The sequence below is a fragment of the Cygnus atratus genome, chromosome 9, assembly GCF_013377495.2.
Source record: "Cygnus atratus isolate AKBS03 ecotype Queensland, Australia chromosome 9, CAtr_DNAZoo_HiC_assembly, whole genome shotgun sequence".
NCBI lineage: Eukaryota > Metazoa > Chordata > Aves > Anseriformes > Anatidae > Cygnus > Cygnus atratus.
In genome coordinates, this window is record NC_066370.1 from 2,927,334 (window position 1) to 2,950,811 (window position 23,478).

The 23,478-nt window shown below is 42.9% G+C and overlaps 1 protein-coding gene across 4 annotated transcripts in view; it reads left to right on the top strand.

Moving 5' to 3' along the window:
* The window catches only part of PID1 (phosphotyrosine interaction domain containing 1), a 94,065-nt gene extending 86,581 nt beyond the window's left edge, over positions 1 to 7,484 (top strand). For all 4 annotated transcript variants that reach the window (XM_035545043.2, XM_035545044.2, XM_035545045.2 and 1 more), the window contains exon 3: positions 5,854 to 7,484. In XM_035545043.2, coding sequence (XP_035400936.1) covers positions 5,854 to 6,330 — 477 coding nt within the window. In that variant the 3' untranslated portion in view covers positions 6,331 to 7,484. The remainder of the gene's footprint in view (positions 1 to 5,853) is intronic.
* Positions 7,485 to 23,478: the final 15,994 nt, after the last annotated feature.

The following is a 23,478-nucleotide window of genomic DNA, read 5'->3' on the forward strand; positions in this document are numbered from 1 at the left end:
TATGTAGTTATTTTGTCTCTGAAGCAAAAAGAGGTGATGCTTGGGATCCACCAGCACCATATCTAATTCAGGGAGTGGAAGCAAGTACAGATAACTAGGGAGGAATACAGAGAATCCAGAGACATCCAAGCATCCAGTGATGATATTAGGAAAGCTGAAGAGAGTCATACAACAGAGGGAAGACAGTCGCCAGTGCTAAGATGTGCATAAGACTCCAATTCCTATAGAGTAGTTCTAGCATCCTGCTGGCTTTCCCCTTCCTCTCCCATGGCCAGCCACTAACCTGAATTGCCTCTCCGGGACCAGCCATGCAGGAGCTTTGACCTTGTTCTGCTGTTCTTACACTTTGTGGTGGTGCTGTTTGGGTGACAAATACCTTATTTTATATCAGGGCCTGGACTTCAGTGCCTGCAAATATGCAGGGTAAATAGCCAATGGCTCAAGTATAGTGCTTTGTTTCAATTTTTTTATTTTCTTTGTTAACCTTGTTTATTTGTTAATTTTGTTGACATTGACCCTCATTGTCTTGCGTGGAAGAAATAAATATATTAAAGAAATAACTGAGTAGTTCATTTTCCACATGGCCCTTTGTTCATATCCTTGAATAGTAAGGGAGGCAGGAGTCCTGTGTGCGTACATGTTCCTGTGCCAGGTTCCTGTGCCAAGAGAGCATCTGCCCCCGCATAATGTGATAATTACACCTCTTTACAGCTTGGATCTGCTTTCCTGGAGCAGTATTATTTGACAGACTGGGGATGGGGAACAGAAAGAGAAAAAGAAATTGGACATCCTGACTTCAGGAACCCAGTTGAGGCTCATGATTTAGGGGCAGTATGGACTTACAGTGGCAGTATGGACTTGCAGTCCATACTGGTAATGAAGGAGCCATTGTGCCCAGTGAGCAGTCAGCAGCAAAGGGCACTGCAGGGCTGGGTCATGAAGCTGTGCTTGGCACATGCAGGAGCTGAGCTGTTCTTTGCTCAGATGAGCTAAAGGTAAATGATGTGTGCTCAATTATAAAGAAAGGAATTGTGTATGGAAAGTGAAACCTCCATATTACATCTGACAAACTGGGCTGTGCTAGAGTGAAGGTTTCTGTCAGCTGTTGTATCGGTCTTTTAAGAGTTTGTAAGCTTTTGAGCCTAGTTATTAAAACATATTTTCACTATACCTTACTGGACTGAAGGGATTTAAAACAACAGTGTCAGAATACTCAGGTGGTTTTGTATGTCTGGCACAATGCATGAAAATGACATTGATTAATCTTGTGTGTGTTGACATGAAGCACCTAAGTGTCAGATAGCTGTAGGTATGTCATGCAAGGCCAAGGTACAGTGTTTTTCTGTTGAAGATTTTGAGGATTTTGTTGGATACTGACATTGGTGTTGACAAGTCTCTGGAGCAAAATAAGGAGCTCTACAGAGCTTTTGCTAAAAGTTTGAATGTTTGCAAGCTCAGAAGTGCTGAAACCACAAGTATTTGGTGTCATTTTGGGTGGCAGCAGCTTGCCAGTGAGAGAAGGATCAGATGGAAACTGCCAGTTTGCCACAGAGAGGATGGAAAGAATATAGATAACTTTAGACATGCACAGGACATTGTTGTGAGTTGGATCTTTTGGGAATTCATTGGAAAAATGGAACGTACAAACCAAAGTGCTTCAAGAACCATAAAGAAATACATTCCTGTCCCGGAAGAAGATGTGATGTGAGATGCCTGTGTTCCTTAAGGTTAACACAGTGGCAATGAACTGGCTTTTCCATTCCTTTTTTTTTTTTTTTTTTTTTTATTTAACTTAAAATACAGTGTCCAAATTAAATACATGCTGTAACAGCTTGATCATAATTTACACATGCCAAAGAACCTGAGGCTATTCCATGTTGCACTGAGGCTGGAGAGGGGGAATGGGGCTGTTGACCTCAGCACATGTAGGATGACACTTCTATAAGGATGTGTTGTGCTGTTACAAATCGATTGTCTTCCTGGGCATCTTCCATTGACCTCCGTCCAGTGTTTCAGAGAAAGAAAAAGCATTATTTAGTGAACATTCGCTGGTGTTCAGTGCTGTATTATCACAGGTGCTGCTTTAAGCCTGAAGTGTGACTATGGCCAGTCCTTGAGCCCAAGATAATAAAGCTATACAGTTGATGCTGCTCTTCAGATACTTCTTCAGTGTGTTTTACATATGCACAAATAATAATAATATGTCTTTCTGTGCCCTCACATCTGGCTCTTACAATTATTAAAGATGAAATTCTTTTCTTTTTTTTTTTTGTACTCCCTATTGCCTTTACACTGATGAGACACCACTGATTTTAATGGAAGAGACAACCAGTGGGAATTTGTGCCTCAAAATAATTTTCTTCTCCATCTGATAATGGACGGAATAATCTGTTCTTTGATCTTCAGTTGGCGAATGTAGAAATTGGAAAGGAAAATGGTTGTGCTGTGATAGCTTTCCTCCAATAATGTTTGTGGTCAGTGATTTCTGGGCATTTAAATAAGATGTTTCCTTTAAAAGGTGTGTCTGCTGGGAGACGTGATGTGCTTGGAGCCAAAGTGCCAGGAGCATTGCTTGTGGAATAACCTTGTGACTGAGAGTCAGGGAGAGCTGCCCCGTAAATCCATCGCTTGTTGGTTTTAATTCATATTGGTACCATCCCTGCAATTATGCAGATGTTAATATCTGATTTACTAAATTGGCCAGCTCCAAGTAGATTAGTATGTAACACATAATATTTGAATGATATTTAATCATGAAGAAATCTTGGTTCTGAAAAGAGAGCTGCTCTTTTTTTTTTTTTAATTTCTGTTTGTCAAATACTCAGCGTGTCTCACCAGTCCCTCTGCATCGTCCCTTGCTAGATACAGAACAGGGATTAAGTAATGAAATGTTGAACATTGGTCTTAACTAAGAGCTTTGGTAATGCTGTTCTTGTGCAATGCTTGCATCTCGACTAGGAAAAAATGATTTATTTCTTTTTGAAACAAAACCTAAAACATTACTAGTCATTGAGGTTTCTTTGTAAAACAAAGGTTTCAAAAACAAAGGTTTCTGAAACAAAGGTTTTATTTTTTCTCTCCTGTGGACTCCTTGTTGTATTGTCTAAGCATCTTATAAATATTTATGAATGCATCCTCAAAGGAAAATGAATGTATATAATGATGATCCAAAGTGGTGTTTAAGGAAGCAACTTTCCAAAGGTTGCTACACAGTTATAGCATGACACAAATGGGACAGAAAATCAGACCATTAAGTCCCATTTTGGTAAACAAGCCATCATCCCATCCCATCCTTCTTACTAGCTACTTTGCCTTGGCCACTTTCAGAGCAATTCACCTCTTTTCTTCATCTAGTAGCTTTATTAAGGGATTTATTTATTTTTTTTAAATCCCAGACCTAGGCAGCCCATGCAAGGAACAGAGAGAACATGAACTCAGTGTGTGCTCCCCTGGGACAGCCTCAGCTGCCGGAGGTGCCCTGCGCGTTACCTGGGAGCCGTCCCCACGACGCAGCTGCGGACGGCTGCCTCCCGCAGAGAAGCCCGCAGTGCAGCCATGCCCTGCAGGCACTGTGGACTTGGGCTGTGCACTCATGAGAGGCACTCTTCTCTCCTTGCTCCATGTGATACCGGTCTTCTCTGAGCAGCGACTGGGGCACAAATGTTGCAGCTATGGCATGATCTCTCTGGTGGCTGGGGATTAAACGCAGTGTTTGGGCAGTGGCGGAGTGCATGAGCAAGACGCTAATTCTCTTTTCCTCAGGGTTTAGGGGCTTTGTACAACTCTCCTTGAAGTCAGTGAAGGACTTCTCTTGCTGCAGTGGGCTTTGAATCTGACCCCATATGCACAACTAATTTACAGTCTGTGTTAGTCTTTTGCTAGCTGGCTTGTGAATATGAAACGGTACTGAGCGAACCTTTGCAGGATACACTGAGTAGTTGTGAACATGCGAAGTTGCACACTGATCTTGATCTTTTCAAAGTAGTGTGACTGCAAATGTATGTTGAACTATCCCACAGTATGTTGCAGCCACATTCCTCTTTGGTCTTTTATGTGCTTTTTATATGTGTTCAGTTGGCATTATAAGCTCTGAGGTTTTCTTTTATGCTGTTCTACAGTACTTTAGGGAACTCATCTCTCATCGCTAATAAAATAAAACAAAACAAAACTCTGGTAGGTCTTGCCTCGTTAACTGTTGTAGCTGGTGTGGTTCCCACTGTTCCAAAAATTATAAAGCCTTATAAGATTTAAAATAGTCCCAGTCCAAAGCATGAATATTTATAGACAAAGAATAAGACTTCTTATTTTGAAATGTCAGTGCTATGAAATTGCTTTTTTGGCAAGCATGATTAAGCCACATAGACTTCCAATAATGTTTTGTAAGCTTATTTTTTAATTATGGCTTAATTTAAGTCTCTGAGCTTAAGAAAACCTATGAAACTAGCAGCAAAATATTTTTCTTGTGGAAAATTTTGTTTGCACGGAATACAAAGTCTGTATTCCTTGTGGATTTTTGATGTTTTTAAACATGGTGATCCTGTATTTTTTCTTTGCATTTTTTAAAGTGTATCAAAAAAAATAGCTGATATTGTGTATTTAATACAGCATTTTGAAGAAATTAGTTTGGAAAGTGCATGTAATTACTTTTTCTCCAAATGCCTTGAGTAAAATACACATGAGGTTATAAGACATGAAGCGAGAGGCGCCAGATTCTGTCTCAAACAGTAACTGCTGCAAGAGACAAATTAGAAGTCATTTTGCTTTCATATACTTGTTCTTAAATGCAGCATTCTGACAACAGCAATAAATGGAATTATCTGCATAATTGTATTTATGTAGTGTTACCCTATCTTTTCTAGAGAAAATCTCTTTTCCCAGATTCAGCTGTAAATGGAAGAATGCCTCTTTAGCAGCTGTACAGATTTAAGGGAATGTTTCTGCACGCACTTAATACGGAATTTTGGTAGGGACTACTCAGTGAATTTGATTTTTAGTGAACAAAATACAGTAAGAGCACAAAAGACTTATTGCTTTCCTGTGCAGATTGGATAACAGGATATATGTTCAAAATAGTGAGACAGAAAGGAAAAGAGATGATTTGGTTAAACTAAGCTAGATTTATTACTAGATTTTTTTTAGCAGCTTATTTTCTTAAATCAAAGTAAGAGATGTCTCAGCCCTGTAGCTCAGTCCTTTTTGAAGACAGAGTATTGAATACTTTTGAGCTGTTCCTGGCTTACTACTGAAGTAGGAACAGCAAAAGTGCTGGAAAGACAGGACTGTTTTAGAAAACAAAAGCCAAAACTTTTAAACAGTTGAAAATCCTCTGCTGTGGGGGTCTTTTGACCCCCTGCGGCCTTGTGTTGTCAAACTAAGAATATCTCAGTTTCCTTAGTATTTGTATCATATCTCAACCGTTCAATCTGAATATAGTTAAATAAATAAATAAAGATGGTGGCTGGGTGGCACCCCAGCTACCTGGGACGTGCTTCACTGGCACTTAGATTTGCTATCATGAGCTTAGAGATACAGGCATGGGTTTTCAACCTGACTTTTCCAGGTGAGCTGAAGAGAGTGCAATCCCTTGAAATTTGGAGACTGAACATTTTTTACATTTGGGTTTAAGTGGTGAAAACAACGTTTGAAGAAACAAATACCTGGAAACCAGTCTCTCTCTGTTTTTTTTTTCTTTTTTTTTTTCTTTTTTTTCCCCCTGAAGGTGATGGGGAAATAGGGAAGCTTGGGTGAGGGGATTGCTTGTATTTTTCAGGTATAGGAAAATTCCCTGGGATGGCAGAAAGCAACACTGGAGTCTAGTGTCTGTGTTTCACCTATCTTTCCTCTATTTTGCAGGTTACATATTTGGGTAAGGTTTCCACAACAGGGATGCAATTTTTGTCAGGCTGCACAGAGAAACCAGTCATTGAATTATGGAAGAAGCACACGCTCGCCAGGGAGGATATTTACCCAGCTAATGCCCTTCTGGAAATTCGCCCTTTCCAAGTCTGGCTGCATCATCTGGACCTCAAAGGCGAGGCAACAGTCCATATGGATACCTTTCAGGTAGCACGTATAGCCTACTGCACTGCTGACCACAACATCAGCCCAAACATCTTTGCTTGGGTCTACAGGGAGATCAACGATGACTTGTCCTACCAGATGGACTGCCATGCTGTAGAGTGTGAGAGCAAGCTGGAGGCCAAGAAGCTGGCTCATGCTATGATGGAGGCCTTTAAGAAGACTTTTCACAGCATGAAAAGTGATGGCCGGATCCACAGGAATAGCTCATCAGAGGAAGTGTCTCATGAATTTGAATCTGACGATGGCTGACTGAACTCATTCATGGTTCAGCAAAGGCAGAAATGGCCTAGGGAATGCGAGCTGATAGATGAATAAGCAACAATTGAAATTGGGGAATGGAAAGACTGCCAAACACTTGGCTGACCAGCTTTTTAAATCAAAAGAGCAATTTGGTACCTAAAGATATGCATCATTAAAGTAATTATGTTACATTGAAATCTGCTGCTGTTGTAAACATGAGAAAAAAGCTTCCCTCTCTTTCCCTCCAAATCTTTCTCACCCGCCCATCGCTGTCCCTTTCTCATCTCTGTAGTTCAGGTGAATGCTGCAAAGTAGATTCATTCCTGTTTGTCTTACAAGACTGGTCAGGGAATTTTATTAGTTGCTCCTTTGGCGTTCCTTGCTGGAGGCTGATGCTGATGCACAAGACCAAGTAGACCTACAGAGCCCTAATGGCTCTTGAAGAATCTTTCTCCAAGATGCATCACAAAAATCCTTTGACCATACGTAGGCTAAGACAGCCGTACATAGCCTTTTAGACTAATGGCCTGGCATTCTACTGTTAATTCACATTTCACAGATTGAAAAATGAAAAAAGATCCTTGTATGTACACATTATATCATATGCTATCCTTTATTTTATTCATTGTACCTATTTTCTTAATATACCTGCTGTCACATCTTTCACCCGGCACCAGTAGGTGCAGTTTCAGACTACAGACTGCAGGATACCAAAAATGGGTGGGCTGAACCCCCACGGTGGCTAGGAGTACAGTGAGCCAGCACCCCTTTCTGCTCACGTTCAAGCTCTCGTTTGCTCAGTAGGAGGGCGGCCCACTGGTAAGAGTTGAGGGACACTTGGGTCTGTCAGTGTTTGAACTGTGACTCCTCACCAACCTCAGGTCTGAAGCGGTATGAATATGGTAACCTCGACTCCATGTCACTGGTCTCCGTGTTACCAGTCTGTTGGGCCTGGTTTGATGGAGCTGGCTCTGCCTGGCCAGGAAGCCAGGGCTGCATTACTGAAAAGATCAAAGGAAACGGCCCCGTAGGAGTCAGGTCTGAACATTTGTTCTGGTTGAGAAGCCCATGTTAAGATTCTCATACCTTTCCTTGTGCAGAGATATAAAGAGTCATGCCTTTCTTAAATGCAAATGTTTAATAAAACTCAAATAAAAGGAAAACCTTGTTTCACTTGATATTTTTAAAGGTCAAGAGCAGATCAATAGTTCGCAAGTAATGCTGCTCCTTTATACAATTTTGTTCGTAATTATGGTAACGTTAGGGGCACTAGGGCACCTTACAGAAGCCTTAAAAGAAAGCTAATTGAAGCGGCTAGCTCTGTGTCTGTGTTTTGTGGGTATATATGTTTGTATGTGAGCGTGTATGTGTGAGTCCCCAGTGTTAAAGCATGTAGATTGAGCATGGAGACATATTGAGGAGGGCCCACACCTCTTGGAAATATGCTTGTTGCTTTACAATGTATGTAAACTATTCTCGAGCGCAAATGCATTCATACTTTAATAAAAAAAAATGTTTGAGTTAAAGCTTGGGGGTTTTAAGCTGTCTTTCCAATGCAAACTCTGTGGTTTTGTTTCATGTGTGTGGGTTCTGTGTTCAGTTGCTTTATTGGAATGAAAATGTTCATTTAATTCCATTTAGCATTACATCAGTCTCCATGAGAATTGCCTTCAATAATTTTAAATTATTTTCTTTTAAATATTTGAGGTAAATTATTGCTATTGAGGTGTTGAAGTTTGATTTTGTTTTATTTTATTTTTTTTTTACCTTTGCTCTGTGTGGACATGGTTTATAATTTCTGCATTGCAGGAGGTGGTAGAGATCTCCCCCCACACAGACATTCGGCCAGTTTAGATGAGTTGTGCTGAAGAGGAGCAATGTCTCCCATCCAGGGTCATGTATGGGCTATGTGTTGGTCAAAATAAAAAAACTGAGGCCTGTCACATGTAGCTATCAGTTTGACCAAAGGCAAAATTAGGCAAAACTTCCTTCAGCTTCTCACAAATTATTATTATTTTTTTTTTGCAGAGACGTAATTGCGTTTTAGTTTCTGTACTTGTTTGAATGTTCTGCCACTAGAGCTGCTGTGAACTAGCGTGTGGAAGCCTGTGTTCACCTGCCTCAGCCAGATGTCCCTGCTGAAGGGAGAGCTTTGACCGTGAGTCTCAACCCTGCACCAAAGGCTGCTCAAGAGTGGCAGAGGGGCAGGTGGGAGACACCAGCTCTCCTCACGCACAGGAGCTGAGCCCCCTGCTGTGCACCCTGCTGGGTCCTTGCCACCCGGCTCACTAATGTGGCACACACGTTGGTGCTGCACGTGGCCCAGGTTTGGGACCTTTCTGTAGGCCAAGCCTGTCCTCACCCTCTCAGCTGGCTGCAGGGGACCTAGCGCAGCCTTGCTGACCAGGTGGCGTAAATGTTGCTCCGATCTCCTGCCTGGCCTACAGAGGAGGGCTAGGTCAGATGATCTGGTTTTGGGGAGGGCTCACGTGGTGGCACCCAGCTCAGGAGGAATCCGGGAATGTTATTTTAACCTGTTTTGCCTGTGGTGATGCTTGTTGTGTGTGTTGTCACAGGCTGATGTTAGCAGCAGTGCTGTGCACGTGCTCAGTGATGGGGGGTACAGAAGCTACGAGGGGTCACTTGGTGGTGGCTGTGGACTGTCGTACTTCGTGGCTTTTGGGAAATCAGTGCTTTTGAGAGCTCAGGGCCTGCCTGTTTGCTAGGTACCTGTGTGAGTTTGGAAATGTGTTCCTGGGTGCTGGTTAGGGCCCTGGAGGGACTGCTGCACAGGGCGCACTGCCTACCGCGTGTGCAGCTGTCGCCGGTCTTGTGCTGCTGGACTGCAGCTCAGGGAATTCCTGCAGTATTTGATGTTGTGGGGTCTGCAGTATTCCTCAGCAGTTGGAGGCTCTGGATCGTGGGAGAATAAAAATGAAAAGTAAAGGAGAAAATTCTAGTTCTTGTGATTAGAAAATCAGACCATTCGAAACATGAACCTGCTATTTTCTAAGGCTTCAGACATGCAGGGGAACGTGAGGGAATGTGAACTCCAGTTTATCTTAGAAAACTTGAGATTTGAAAAATAATCAGTATCATGAGTTTGGATCCTTAGATCACTTTGCATTCAGGCCAAATCCCTCTTCATTATCAGCACCAAATGTGTGATGCCATTTGCATGAAGGAGAAAAGCTTTGACTCCAAAATAGTGAGAGTATCAGTTATCACTGAATGTCCGTTGCCAGTAGATACCAGAACGAAACATCAAGTTAAACTTTTCCTTAAATTAATCTGCTGGAAAAGAAAAATCATAAAATTTCCATCAGAAGTCACTTCCAATTGGCCAAAGACTTTTATTTTCAACTACAAAGAGCACAGTTTTGGATCTCGCTGTATCCCATTGTGGGTTGACGAGTTCCTTCGGCATCAGCCAGGAGAATGCATAAGGGATTTCTTTCCCTTTTCTGTGTGTAGGGGAGTGTAGAGAAGGGTCAGATATCTAAGTGTCTTATTAAGAATGCAAAAAAAAAGCAGAGAGCATTTAGGTCATTAGATGTCAACATCAATATGCAGCATCACTAGGTCCTCTGTGTCTGTATACACATATGTATTTATATATACATATATATGTATGTACACATGTCCACACACACATCTTGAAAGTTGATGCTTGTTAAGTATTTTGTGCATGCTCAATACATGTAATGGGAGGTGCATTTGTGAATAGAGTCCTGCATAATAGTGGTCAGATAGATGGATGACTTCTTAAAGGCCTTTTTCTCTAGTGGGAAGCAAATTAACTTGTCTATCTACATACAACATTTGATATACTATATGCATTATTTACCATTTACCACCAGAGCTGGCCCATTCCATGCCCAATTAGCTGCTGTAAGAATGATGTATGATTGGACTCGTTTTTCCCTGTGGCGGTGGAGCTCTGAATCGAGATTTCTTGAATTATTAATTTGTGTGTAATTGGGAAGCGATAGCTAAAATGTGTGGTTGTTATCCTGTTGACTAGAGTGTTAAGTCTGCCAAGAGGATACATCCTTTCTGGAAAATAGGGACATTCATTATAACTTTTTTTCTAATGTAATTTTAAACAGATAGAGGGTGTTTTTAAAGGTTCCTCTTTTGTTAAAGTCAAGCAGAGGGTTTCCTTCCTTTTGTTGTGCAATTTATCATCGTTGGCTGCTCTTACCCATTGCCCCAACAGTGGGTGCAAGGGTCTTTCATCTCCAGGACATGACTTTCCTCCGTGCTGCCCTGGGGCCAGGCTGAGGGCAAGCCAGGGATTACCCCACTCAGCAGGGACCTGGCTGGACCTGCTGCGGAGGCTGCTGTCTGTGCCACTGCAGCCACAGGGACTCCCCGTAGCATGGCTGTACAGAAATACTCGGTGTTTTCCAGCTTGGTCCTTTGTTGCTCATGCACCAGTGCCAGGGCACATGCTTGCAGCAGAGCACACTCCAGAGGCTGGGTTGGCACAGAGCTCTCTGGGAGCTGAAAGAGGCTGGAAGGAAGGTGGGTCAGGCTGTCAGGCTGGATTTGTACGGCTAAGTTGTAAACACTAAGCTTCAAGTTTGGGAAAACCTCTCTTGCATGTCAGTAGTTCATCGTAAGTGCCGTAAAAATGTTTTCTTCAGTTAGGACTGTAATTAATTTTGATTGGAGCTTTTAAAGCAGAAACAATTATTTATTGAAAAAGCTTTTATGTTTGGAGAGATGCTATCCTGTCTTCTGCAGAGCCTTCTCTGAAAAGAATTTTGAAATATGTTGGCAGCACAGACCTGGTGCATGTGGTGACCATGTGCTGCAAGCAGGATCAAAGCTGCAAGCTGCAGGACTTGTCCTGGGGCTGGGGGCTCCAGGGCTCCTCAGCAGCACTGTCTCTGTCTGTTTTCCTTTTCCATCAACTGGATGATTTCAAACAGTTACAAACCTGACTTACCCCACCAAAGGAGGAGTATTTGTAATGTACAGCTGAGAAAGCATTACAAATACTTGTGGCAGCAGGTCATGTAGGCATAGGCATGATTTCCAGTTATTGCTAGATGGGAGGGGAATATCTGGGGGGTGCTTGTTTTGATTTAAAAAACATTTTTTTTTTTAATGTCTGTAGTGGAAGGCATGTGTGAAAAGGCTGTTGATGTTTTCTCATCAGGAGGAAAGTGCTCATGTATTAACACAAAGACTTGGTGCACTTACATGGGCAAGGTGAGAACACCTAATGAAAAAAAGCCCCTAAAGCAGCCCAGCTCTCATGGAAAATAAGTGTTTTTTAATTATTGTGCATGTCATGACTCAAAATCCAGCCATGCCTTCACAAGGGGGAATATTACTATGCAGACAGGAGTGCCTCATTTCTATCCCAACTTTCACCATCACAAGAGTGGGAATGGGGAAGATATTACTAGATTAAAGTTGTCTATTATGCTTTGAATTGCATTCTGCATTACATTCTCTGCTATTTTCCTGTAAATCACATTGCTGTCAGAAAGAGAGGAAACATTATAATCCTATGAATAATTCATAATGTGGATGATTTTATTTTTTTCTTCTTTGTGAGCAGCATAGATTTTCTGAGAACGACGGACAGGAGTGGGTTGCTGGCATCACCTTACGGATTTAATTCTGGGAAAGTTGGTATCAGTCTTATGCACGTGGAAAAAAAATAAGTTATTGCTGTCTAATTAGTTACCTCTAGTTTAGAGAGAGTAGAAATAGTTTTAGATGTAATTACTGAGGATATAATTAATCAAGGTTTTCTTGCGCAACTGGGTTAAATTCTTATGGCCTTCTTCCTGAGTGTGCATGCTGCTGCTCCCTGGCTCAGTCTCATCTTTAATAGATTCCAGACCTGGTGGTTTCAAGTAACAGCAGATATTCCAGATCCCAGGAGAATGATGAAATATGAAGAGGAACTTCAAAGGAAACTCCTCTAGAAAGGAAAAACAAGGTTAAATGATGACATAGTCACCGGTGGGATATTTTTATATCCATAAAAGATGTCAGGCCTATCCAAATGCAGAAGCAGGTGAAATCTGAAACTGTGCTACATCATGGTGGTGCCCGAGACTAACAAACAAACCGTGCTTCATGCTCACCTGGACACTCCTAGAGAGTTTGCACCCAATTCTCTCCAGGGTTTCCGGTGATTTTTGTGTGCTTTTTTCTCGAGTCTGCTCTGACCACACAGAGAAAAGGCATTTGCGTCTCCCTTCGCTTTTGCTATTGAACAGCAACGGAATGTCTGTGAGGAGCTGGAGCCAGGCCTACCACGAGAGGAGCCATGTGGTCCCCGCTTTTCTACCATGGCCGTTCCATTTTACCCATCCTCAACATCCCCAGGAGGTCACTGTCACTTCCAGTGAACTTTGCTCTGCTCCCTGGACCACCACAGTGTCTTCTGCAAGTAGCATGCCCTGGTAGCATTTGTGTGACATGTCAGAAAAATACGTCTTTTCCTACCAGTGCTGTGGCAGTGTTTATGTGGTAACATATTACTCTGTGCAGAGCTGAGGGGGAAAGGCCAGAGCCTCCTTCCTGCTGTTTGCAGAAGGGTGACCAACAGTAATTGCCCAGCAGTCACTAATTGACTCATTAGAGGTCTCAGCTGGTGTGCTCACAGTAGGGTGAACACGTCTGTAAGGCCTCAGCTGATTAGAAGTATGGATGTCAGGATGGTGGCGTGGGACAGGGCCATAGGCCCAGCTGGTGTATGTGTTGGGTGGCTTGCAGGGAAGGGCATGGGGCTGGGACAGTCCTGGCATCACCGGCCGTGGGGTGCTTTGAGCTTGGCCGAGCCGCAGGCTGCAGTGCCCAGCATTAGGGTTGGGTTGGGTTGGGCTGGCATCCCGTGCTGTGGCCGTCTGCAGCAATTTGCTCTGCTTCTCTCACTGCTGTTGGTCTCCCTCCTGTGCCTGGTGATTTCAGGGGGTGAGAAGTAGCAAAAATCCTTACAGAAAATAAATAAATGAATAAATAAATAAAACCCTGACCAATAACTCCCCAGGATGGCGCACCGCTGCCAGGCTACACCTCATGGTGGGCCTTTCTCCTGGTATATGGTGGGGTGCCTTGGGCAGAGGTATTCAGCGCCCATCTCACACAGGCGTTTATAGCGTGGCGTATTGCAATAGCTGGGGGATGCGTGTCAGGTTGGCTCATTTCTGTTCCTGTCGTTTTGTTTGCCTGGCTGGCACCTCTCTGCTCCTCCAGCACTGCGATGGCCACACAGGAGCTACAATGCTTCCTCTGCTTGCAGGATGGGCTGATGCTGAGTTGTGCTGAGCTTTCCTAGGCCAGCACGCTCCGGTAGAGCAGGTCACCACGTTCCCTGTGCCTTGCTTACAAAAATCCTAATTTATGCTATTAGAAATGGTAAGAACAAAGAGTTTGAGCATGGTTTATATTTTGCTTGAGCACTGCAGTGGGTCTCAGCTAATTCATCAGCAGTGGTTCGTTCTGCTTGAAATCCTAGAGAACGGCTCCTCTCCCAGGGCATTTCTTCTGACTTAATTGCCAAGTTATAGTGAAATACGAGGTTCATTGTTGTCTGCTGGAGCGCTGGGGATTCTGTTTTGTTGGCACATTTTTCATGACCCCGTGTCAGCAGCATAACTAGGCTATGAGATAATTTGTATGCTTTAGATGAGCAGCTGAATGCATCTTCACTGAAGAGAAAAATAAGTTTGATCAGTCCAGCGGAATTAATTAGGTAAAACAGAGAATTAACTCTAATCTTGTAGATTAAGTGATGTCAGACAATGCAAGACGTTAGTATCTTTCTTGCAGGTGGAAATCAAAAGGGTCCAAGCTGGTAAACTGAGATTTAATAAAAATTAGAAAAACAAGAGCTGTAAATGTGGAAAAAAGTACTACAGCTCAAAAGGCCATTTAACGTCTAAAAGGAAAGAATGGTGTACCTCTATTTCCCCACAATGCTTCAGTTCTACAGTGGCTTTCCCCTCATTTCCTAATTAAGCAGTTTTGAGATTGTGAGGAAAGACATCAGCCCTGCAAGCCCAGCTCCACCTCCTTGTGCTGTTGCAGGTGTCCTGCTGCTATCGCAGGCTTTTGGAGGCTATTGAATGTACTGAAATTTTGCTGGCAACAGGGATGAGTGTTGAATAGCAGAGGAAAAAGTAGAAGAAACAGACTTGTAATGGTGCCTGCCTCTCCTGTGGAAGCTGTGTGTATTGCTTTGAGGGATGATGAAGGACTGATTCTGTGCAAATTTTTGCCCTGCGTAAAACTCCCTGCATGGGAGGTAACTGATGGCAGTCAAAATCTCTTAATTGGGAATTGCAGCAGTGACCAGCTTGGCAACGCAATTCTCCAGCTTCCTGGAAAACAAGTATTTCCGTAGGGTTATTAGAGATCCCCCCTGGAAACTTAAGATGTCAAGGCTTGTTGTGGCTGGGACACCAGGGGCCTGATTCTGGCAGCCTGGGGTAGCAGGGAGCATATCTGAGGAGAAAAACAGCAGAGGTAATAAGCTTCATTCTTTGGAGCGTTGCTACCCCCTTCTTGTTTGTTGGTACCTGTTTCTAACTTCAAGGAGTCCCACAGTGAAGTGCCAAGATATGACATCTCATGATGCAAGCAACAGAAAATAAGTTTAATGAATACTGCATGTTCTACATCCCATAATTTTATCCATAAGCTCTCAGACTTTTAGAAATTGCTCTGAAATTGCCAGCCTATACTTAATATTTTCTACCATTTTACCATCACATGCAATTTTAGTTCTCAAATGACTCCAATTTTAAACCTTCAGTGATTTAAACAGCTGCACTGTGCACAGGCTCGAGTGAAGACATGCTTTTGTAATCAAGCAGCCCAACTCTAAATTTTATGGTATGATGGTTACTGTGCCATTCAAACTATGCCCCATTAGACAGAAGTGCATTCCTTTGATTTTACCAAAGAGACCATAAATATAACAAAATGCATAGCTGGAAAACATGATTTCATGCCTGGATTTTTCAGCTCCTTTCTAATACAAAGAATAAATAAAGTGGTCCCTGAAAAGGGCATCTCTGCACTGAATCGTGTTTGTATTGTTTGCATGGCTAGCAGAGTTCATCATTAGGCTTACCAGAAAATAGATGCCTGTTACAACATTTAGAGACATAAGGAACTCAGTCAGTTTTCAAATCAAAAGAGTAAGAATAAAAGTGTAACATCCTATTTCAGTAGTTTAACATGTGGAGGCTCAGAGCTTGGGGGGAGGGAGTTGTTATGCTTGATATAAAAATGTAGATGATGTTCCATAAATGCATAACTAAAACTAATTGTCAGCAGTCATACACTTGGCAAACTTTAAGTCTTATTGCCTGAAAAATTCTTACTGTATCCTTCCTTTTCCCTTCAAGGTGATGTAATGTTTTCATCTCTGAAAACCTGGTTTCAAGAAAGATTTGGCTCCAAAATGGAAATCTGCTTTTGATTCAACGTTAGGTCCTAGCAGACAGTACTTTTCAGTGCCATTTGTTTTATTGCTGCAGCCTTTTTCCAAAAAAAAAGTCCCAGTGCATGTTGGCAACTATGATTGGCAGTACATAGCCTGTGCAGTCTCTATCTGTAATAATGAAGGTTACCCAGGTCCTAGTGTTAATTCAACACCAACACAAAGTAACTGAATAAATTCAATCAAATTTTCAAAATAAAATTGAATGGCTATGCCATCTGGCATTAGTGAGGCAAAAAATAAAACAGTATGCACAGGTACAATAATTGAGAATTTAATTTGGGTAATTAAGTTTAATACATAATAAAATTTTATAGTAAACATTTAAAATGCTCCTAAAAATATAAGTGCTTATTTGCTCAACGTTTTATGTAGAAAGGTACTCATTACAAATAGATCTATTGGGTAATTTTGCACTGTGAGTTTTTATGTAAAGTATTGACTTACATCAAAGCATGAGTGCAAGCCGTTGGCAAGTGACTTCAGCTGGTATTGGATTAGGTTCAGTGGGTGAATGGGTAAGCTTTGTGCAAGATTTAAAAATATAATTGCTCTCCTGAAAACCTCAAATCAGGTACTTTTCCTTGCCAAAACTGGTGATTCTTCTTTTAAAAAATGTGCAAAACCAGATATTACTTCCCCTTCTCTCTCTCTACTTCCCACCCTTAGTTTGCTTGGTGCTTCCTCAGGTGGTGAACCTGTGTCTGGGCACATTCCAGCAGCATTTACAACAGCCAAAGGCAAAGTAGTATCCAGCTGGCATCCCTTGTCCCACCAACGCCGCTCTCCCTGGACGGGCAGCAGTCAGCAAGCCTCCATCCCACCACTTGCTGGGGGCAGGTTGGGTGCTGCCAGTGGCAGAGAGGAAGGAGATGGTGGAGAGGAGATGGCCTGGCTGAAGTTGCTGTCGGATGTGCCGGTGGGACTGGGAATGGACTGGGTTAAAGGCTCATTGCATCTCCCTCTCCCTGTTTCTTTCCCCGAATTCCTTTGGACGGGCTGATGGCAGTGCCAGTATCAAAGGATGTTTGCGGAAAAGGTCAGAAGAAAGGTGGCATTAGATTAGTCCCACCTGTGACTTTTAGCACTGGGGTTGATAGCCCATGGGGGCTCACTGAAAGCATGTGAATAGGTGGGCTTGGAGGCATTGTATTTTGGATGTTATTAAAAGATGATGTAATAAAAATAAAGCTTGGCTGCAGACTAGTGCCTTTAGAAATGTTGAGATGGTGGTAGCAATTTGCTAAATTGTTTATCGGTTAAGCACAGCATCAAGGCTCAGCGTGCTCTGCTTCACCGTCAGCTCACTTCAGAACATCAGGAATTCTTGTCTGGAAGCAGCTCAGAGGCACTGTGCATGGGCAGGATAGTGACAGTGGAAAACCCCAGGCAATTTTACATTTATGTGGGTAGGAAGCCAAAATTCTTGCGTGTACTTCAAGCATAGCAAATACTATTTTTTTTTCTCAGACATAAATGTAAGAAGACATGGTAAAATGTAATACGAGTCCCTCCTGTAACCCAGGAATTATCATAGCAGGCAGAGCAGTTCTCCGTTTTGTGCATTATCAGGCCTTTGATAATGGCTTGTGCTGAAGGCTTCAGATGCTGTCCCTGCAATGCTAGAACCTGCCCACTGGAAGAATTTTTTCTCCAGTCTCAGGAGTCTGCCCTGAAATATGTGTGTTTACATCTTTGTAAACCTATTTACCTCATCCAACCATCTGATATTCTCATTTTCTATGGAAATGTCTAATCTGTATGTGAACCCCATTAAGCAATTGAATGCAATGACAACATGTGGCAATGAGTTAATAGGTTGTGCACATGCTGTGCATTTTTTTTTATCAGTAGTAAATCATTAAAGCTGTTGAAAATCTGTTTGCTCTCCCATGCACAATTCCTTGCTCCGATACAGTGAGAAGGGGTAAAGTTAATGCCATTCTTTTCTGCCGTTATTTATGAAACCAAATATTTGATGTCGTGTTTGTGTCTGTTCCAAACTAAAAAAAAATTAGCACATCACCACTGATTTTTATTTCCTTCTTACAGGTCTCCTGTTTATGTATATATATTTATATATAAACACATTTAAAAACGTGTATAAAACCTCATGAAAGGACATGTCAGATGTAAAGGTTTATGTGCAGAATACAGCTTTTTTACATAACTACAAAAATGTTCCGCAGTGCTTTGTTGTTCTTAACAAGCCTGCTTTTAAAACTGTTGTTCATAACCTTGAATATCCATGTTTTCAGCTGGAATGCTTTATAGCAAGTGGTAGTCTTCTCACTCATAAAAAATATCAGTATGTTTGGCATAATGATGAAAAAATGTTTTCATCAGTTGTAGTTGATAATGGATATTTTTTCACTAATTGGCAAGAGAGTCGTTAATCTGGGATATATTAATTGATTTGGCAACTGTTTGTGAGTTTGCACTCTGATAAAACAGTTGAATATACATTGGAAAGCACTATAGATACTAAACCTCTGCCAGCTTATCTAACAAAAGTATTCTCCCTGTTTTAGTCTTCAGTTACAGTACTGGCATTAAATGAATAAACTTGATTAAAAAAATAAAAATATCTTTGAGGAAATAATATTGCCTTGAAAAGGAAATAGGGCATTTAGTTAAGCACATCCTTTGTCTACAGAATATTCTACGTAGATTCTTGTATCGCTTTGCAGGATTGGGTGCTGAGTGTGTATGGGGCAGGTGGACAGTTTTGACAGCCACAGATGTGCCAGAAGGAAAAGTCCTGATGTGAAGCCTCAGAAAAACATCTCCAGGCCTGTTAATCAAGCACATGGGTCCGTGCTGCAGTCTAAATAGGTGCTATTTGTCCCAAATCAGTGAGAGGAACACCACCGCATGAGAGCGAGCGTTCTCAGAGTTAGGGCTTGCAAAGCGATGAGAAGGAAGGCTGGCCTTCAGTGTGGAAAGCTGGCCTTTACTCAGTCCTTGTGAGTAAAGAAAATGCCCACTTTCCCCAGTAATTAACAGGCAACCTAACGTCTCCCTGGTGCATCTTCCTGCAGCTCGAGGGGCAGCTGCTCTGCTGGCCAGCCCCGCTTTGCTCAGTGCATGCACAAGGTGCTCGGTGCTGCACGGCAAAGTGAATCCTCACTGATGCTGTCTCTTCTAGCAAAAGCATTTGCTGTGAAGCTTTATTAATTGCAAATTGAAGGCATCTGCATATTCAGAATAACTGCAACACTTTCCTCTGGAATGCAGGAGATATTTGGCATTACCAGCTTCAAAGTGGGGGGAGAGGGAGAGGAGGAATTTAATTCTGCGCGTGTATGAGGTAATGTCAATTCCTTGCAGGCAGGAGACTGGGGCTTAATTGATATCATATGGCTAACAAATGTACTCCAAAACCAGCCTCATTTGATCGCTTTTTAATAACTAATAACTCTCAGTGGGAGTCCGAAATATGTACGTATAAAAAAGCCTGCTGGAGCTGCCTCCCTCGCCTGCCAAGATCGCTGTTACTGAAACAAACGTGTACCTTTTGCAGTCCTGGAACAGACAGCAGCGCCGGCTGGACACGTACTCTGTCCGCCAGCCCTGGCCGGGAGTGTCTGGAGGAGCTGCGGTGCAGTGCAGGATGCGTCCCGCCGGCAGCGGTTGCCAGCCCTGGCCTCGAGCTGTGGCTGGAGGGGCTTGCATCGCATCCCCTGGCTCCGAGTGACTGTCTGCCCACAGCCACAGAGCTCACAAGGCTAATGGTGAGCCACCTGAAAATGTTTCTGCCATGAATCACTTTTTCCCTGTGGAGTTTATTTCCTTCGTGAACCACAGAGCAAGGATTTGTCCTCAGTTACAGGGCAAGAGATCCAGCAGGGGCTCAGCTCCCAGGCCCTGGGCATCCCCACTCCTTGAGAGCCTCCTGGTTCAACTTCCAGCCTGGCACAGCAGTGGGGCTGTGCTGGCTGCAGGCACAGCTGTGTCCCTCTGCGTGTCCCCATGTCCCCACATCCCCATGTGTGTCCCTGGCCCCGGAGCCCCACAGCCAGTTACATAAAAGCTGCATCAGCAGAGCAGGACCTGGCACAAGCAGACATTTGCGGGGCAGGGTGTATGTACAAATGGCATCTATTGATTATAGCTGACAAAATCAGCTTCTCAAGGGAGATCTTCAGTCTTTAGTTTGTGTTTTCAATGAGGAGCAGCTGCAGTATGACGGCTGGCATTGCTCTCTGTTTCATGAGGGGCCCTATATGAGAGTTAGAGCACTTGCAGCACTTGCATGCCTTATATAAACTTAATATGCATTTAGGAAGCGTTCAATGCAACCCAAGTTAAGATATAGCAGGGTGAAGTTTCAAACAACATAAACTTCTCTCTGTTTGATGCCTCACTTTATGACCTGTTAAGCTAAACACTGAACTAGGAAAAGAAGAAAAGCAAGTCCCATGCAACGCGGCCGTTGTAGTGCAGGCATTGTTCACTGAGCACACCCAGGGCTGCTGAGTATGGGGAGCAGAACGCTTCTGCTCCTATTTGGCAGGTGGTCGGTGTTGGGGCACTTAGCGTATGGGCTTAAATTATTACGGGCAAATATCAGTTCAAGTAATTCAAAGGGACGCAGCTTGCAGTAGCATGGCTTGTCTCAGTGAACTTTAAGGCAGACGGTTTCAGCTGCCATCCTAGACATCAGCGTAATCTTAGGTAAGTTTTGTGTGGCCCTGAGCTTGACACAAGGCAGATCCAGCATGCCTTTAGTTCTGCCCGTGGCTAAACATTCCTCTCATTCATGTGCATCTGGGACAGTGTTGAAAGGGATTGAGGTTGCTTTTTTATAATCAGAGCTGGAACTGGACAAATTGTGCTTGGGATGACTCACAGGTATCTGACTTCTGTCGCTTAACATGAGGGGCAGAAGCAGGAGTAATTCAAATCAGAGTTTGCAGGAAGGGTATCAGTGTCCATACACTGAAAACAATTAAAGAGAAACCTCTCTTGGGATTAGAAAGACTACCGGGAAGACAGCAAGAAATGTGGAAAACTTTATGCAGGCCAGAAAAAGGAAAACAAAACACAGGGCTGCATAATTAATGATGAAAACAGAATTATATTCTGTTTGGGAAGAAAATAAACACACTGAAAGAGTCCAGAGACACTTCTGCAAATAGGGACTGATGAATGGAGACTTCTACTGTTTTGGTGAAGCAATATTTTAAAATTAGTAGAAAAAATGATGAGCTTTTAAATTATTGCTCCAAAAAGCAGAGTTGAAATGCTAGAAATGGCTGGGTTTTGTTGCAGAAGGGAAGCTGAACTGCTGCAGTGCCTGTTGCCTTTCTGCTCCCCCTTCTGCGAAGCAGCAGAGGTAGCAGTCACATCACAGCACGTCTTCCCTTCTCCCCTCTTCCTGGAGACAGAACAGGGCCAATTTATAAGTATCATTCCTGGAAGCAATGTCAGGAGAGGTTGTGGCCTGTTACCATTAAAACACCTGGTGACTTCGTTTTATATGTGTTGTGCACTGATATTACTTCACCTCTATAAAGCTGTCTTTGATTATCTTTTATTAGGACTTGCACCAAGTTGCACAATACTAACGCAGTTACTTATGTGGGGATCTTTCCCTTGGCCTCCTTTTTGCCTGTTTCTCCCCGTCCATCACAGCTCAGCCCGGCCAGCTCAGGGTGACTACATGTTTCATTTCAGAGGATTAGATAATCAAAAGGCATTGTTCCTTCAGAAATGTTCATTAAAAAGCAAACAAACACAAAACAAACAATGCTTACTGCAATGGGATATTAACATGTTGTTCTGAAACTCTGGTACTTTAGTTTTCAACTTCAGTAAATACATTTTAGCGGAACTTGCAAGAAATAGCTCACTGCTCTTAGAAACAGCTTGATCTTATTGAAGTGAAGAAGCAGCACGGTTGGACAAAGTAACAGGTGGCTTTCTTATGCTTCCAGGTGGGAGCTGCTAGGCCCTCATACAGCACTGACTGACTAAACAAACAAACAATAACCAACAGATAACCCCATGCCCTCTTACAGGAATGGTACTGCTGTAGGGAAAAATGATAAGAACAGAGATTGATCTTCAGGCCTTTTCCATAAAGTTTCGGCTTTACTGAAGACACTCAGCAAGCACTAGTGTGACCAGTTCATCTTCCTGTTTCAAATGCAGACCTCCCAGCCTTCTTGGCTGCAAATCTCCTTGATTTGTTCAACTGCTGACCTTTCATTCTCTGCCAGCTGGGTACGATGTTGGTATCAGGCCCTGTTACCAACAGATCTTGGTAACAGCAGCCTCGTGGGGACCTAAAGACACGACGATTATTATCATTTATATTACTAGGGCTTGTGTCCTGCCCATAAGCTGTTACCTGCCATCCCAAAAGCTGTGGCACATCCTGACAGTTTCCACTGCCTCCCTGCCCTGTCTCTGCAGTCCTTCGTACCACCCATACTGCTGGAAACCCAGATCCCACCCTTGGAGAACTGCGTTGTTTGCTTGGCTGGTGCCAGGTCTGTGCCCGAAGTGGTCCCCGCGCCTGGCTGCAAGCATGCGGTCGGAGCGGCGGGCGCTGCCCCGGCACAGCCCTGCCCTTGGTGTGCAAAGGTAAGCGTGCAGATGTGGCTCCGTCGTGCTTAATTGTTTCCATTTCTACAATGAGATGATATAAAAATTCTTGTGATGCAAAGCATGCAAAGATGCTCGTAAAAAAAAAAAAAGTCTATTAATTTTTATGCCTCATAAATGTAAACCACAATTCACTTTAAGCTTGCTGTAAAAATATTCCTCTTAAAATTTGAGTTTATAGGACACAGAACAAATAGAATTTCAGAAAAAAGTCTGGCTTCTATTCTCCTGAGAGCTCTGTTAGTGTTAATTAATAATTCTGGTTTGCCTTTCTTTGTTTTCAAGGCTTTTCAAGGAAAATGCTGCTGAAGCTCTGCTGTTTCACTGCCTTTCTTTGATAAATATTTTATCAAATAGTAATCAGCATCTTGTAATTCAATTGTACAGTCTAACCTAGTGCAACTGAAAGAAGCAAAAGCCTAATGCAAAATGACCAAACCTTTATATTATCAGAGAAGTTGGATTGCCTTGATATTAATTTCTCTGAAAGCTGAGCAGCATGTTGCCATTTTGCTGCTGCCAGCCGTTTCCCTGAGTGGCAGGATTTGGCTGCTAGCATTTAACCCTACTTTTAATCATGCTTTTGGGAACGTGGGTGTAGCAAGTGGTGGTGCTCACGGAGGCACTGGCTGCTGTCTGAGCAGTAAAACAGAGCCTGGCAGGCACTGATGGGTGCTTGTACCTCTTGGGTGGGTGGGAGACATTCCCCCTGCTACCTGTCTGCAGTTGGGGTGGATGATCAAGCCGTAGGCTTACTAACGAGGAGCTGTTTGAAAACCATGTGGCCTTTTTGCCCGGGTTGTGCTGGGCACCACATCACCAGCCTGGTGCGGAGCATCGCCACAGGGCGGGAGGACCGGGAGCACGCCAGCTTCATTTATAGGCTGCCAAAATGCAGGCCTCGGGGCTGCGTATTAATGTGATAATCCTAGCTACAATAAAACAACTGTTTTTCAGAAGTGCTGATCTCCCACAGCTTTCAATAGCCTTTATTTACTTATTTATTTATTCATTTATTTATTTTAGTGCTCTAAAAATCAGAGCGGTTTCCTTTCACTGTCCAAACA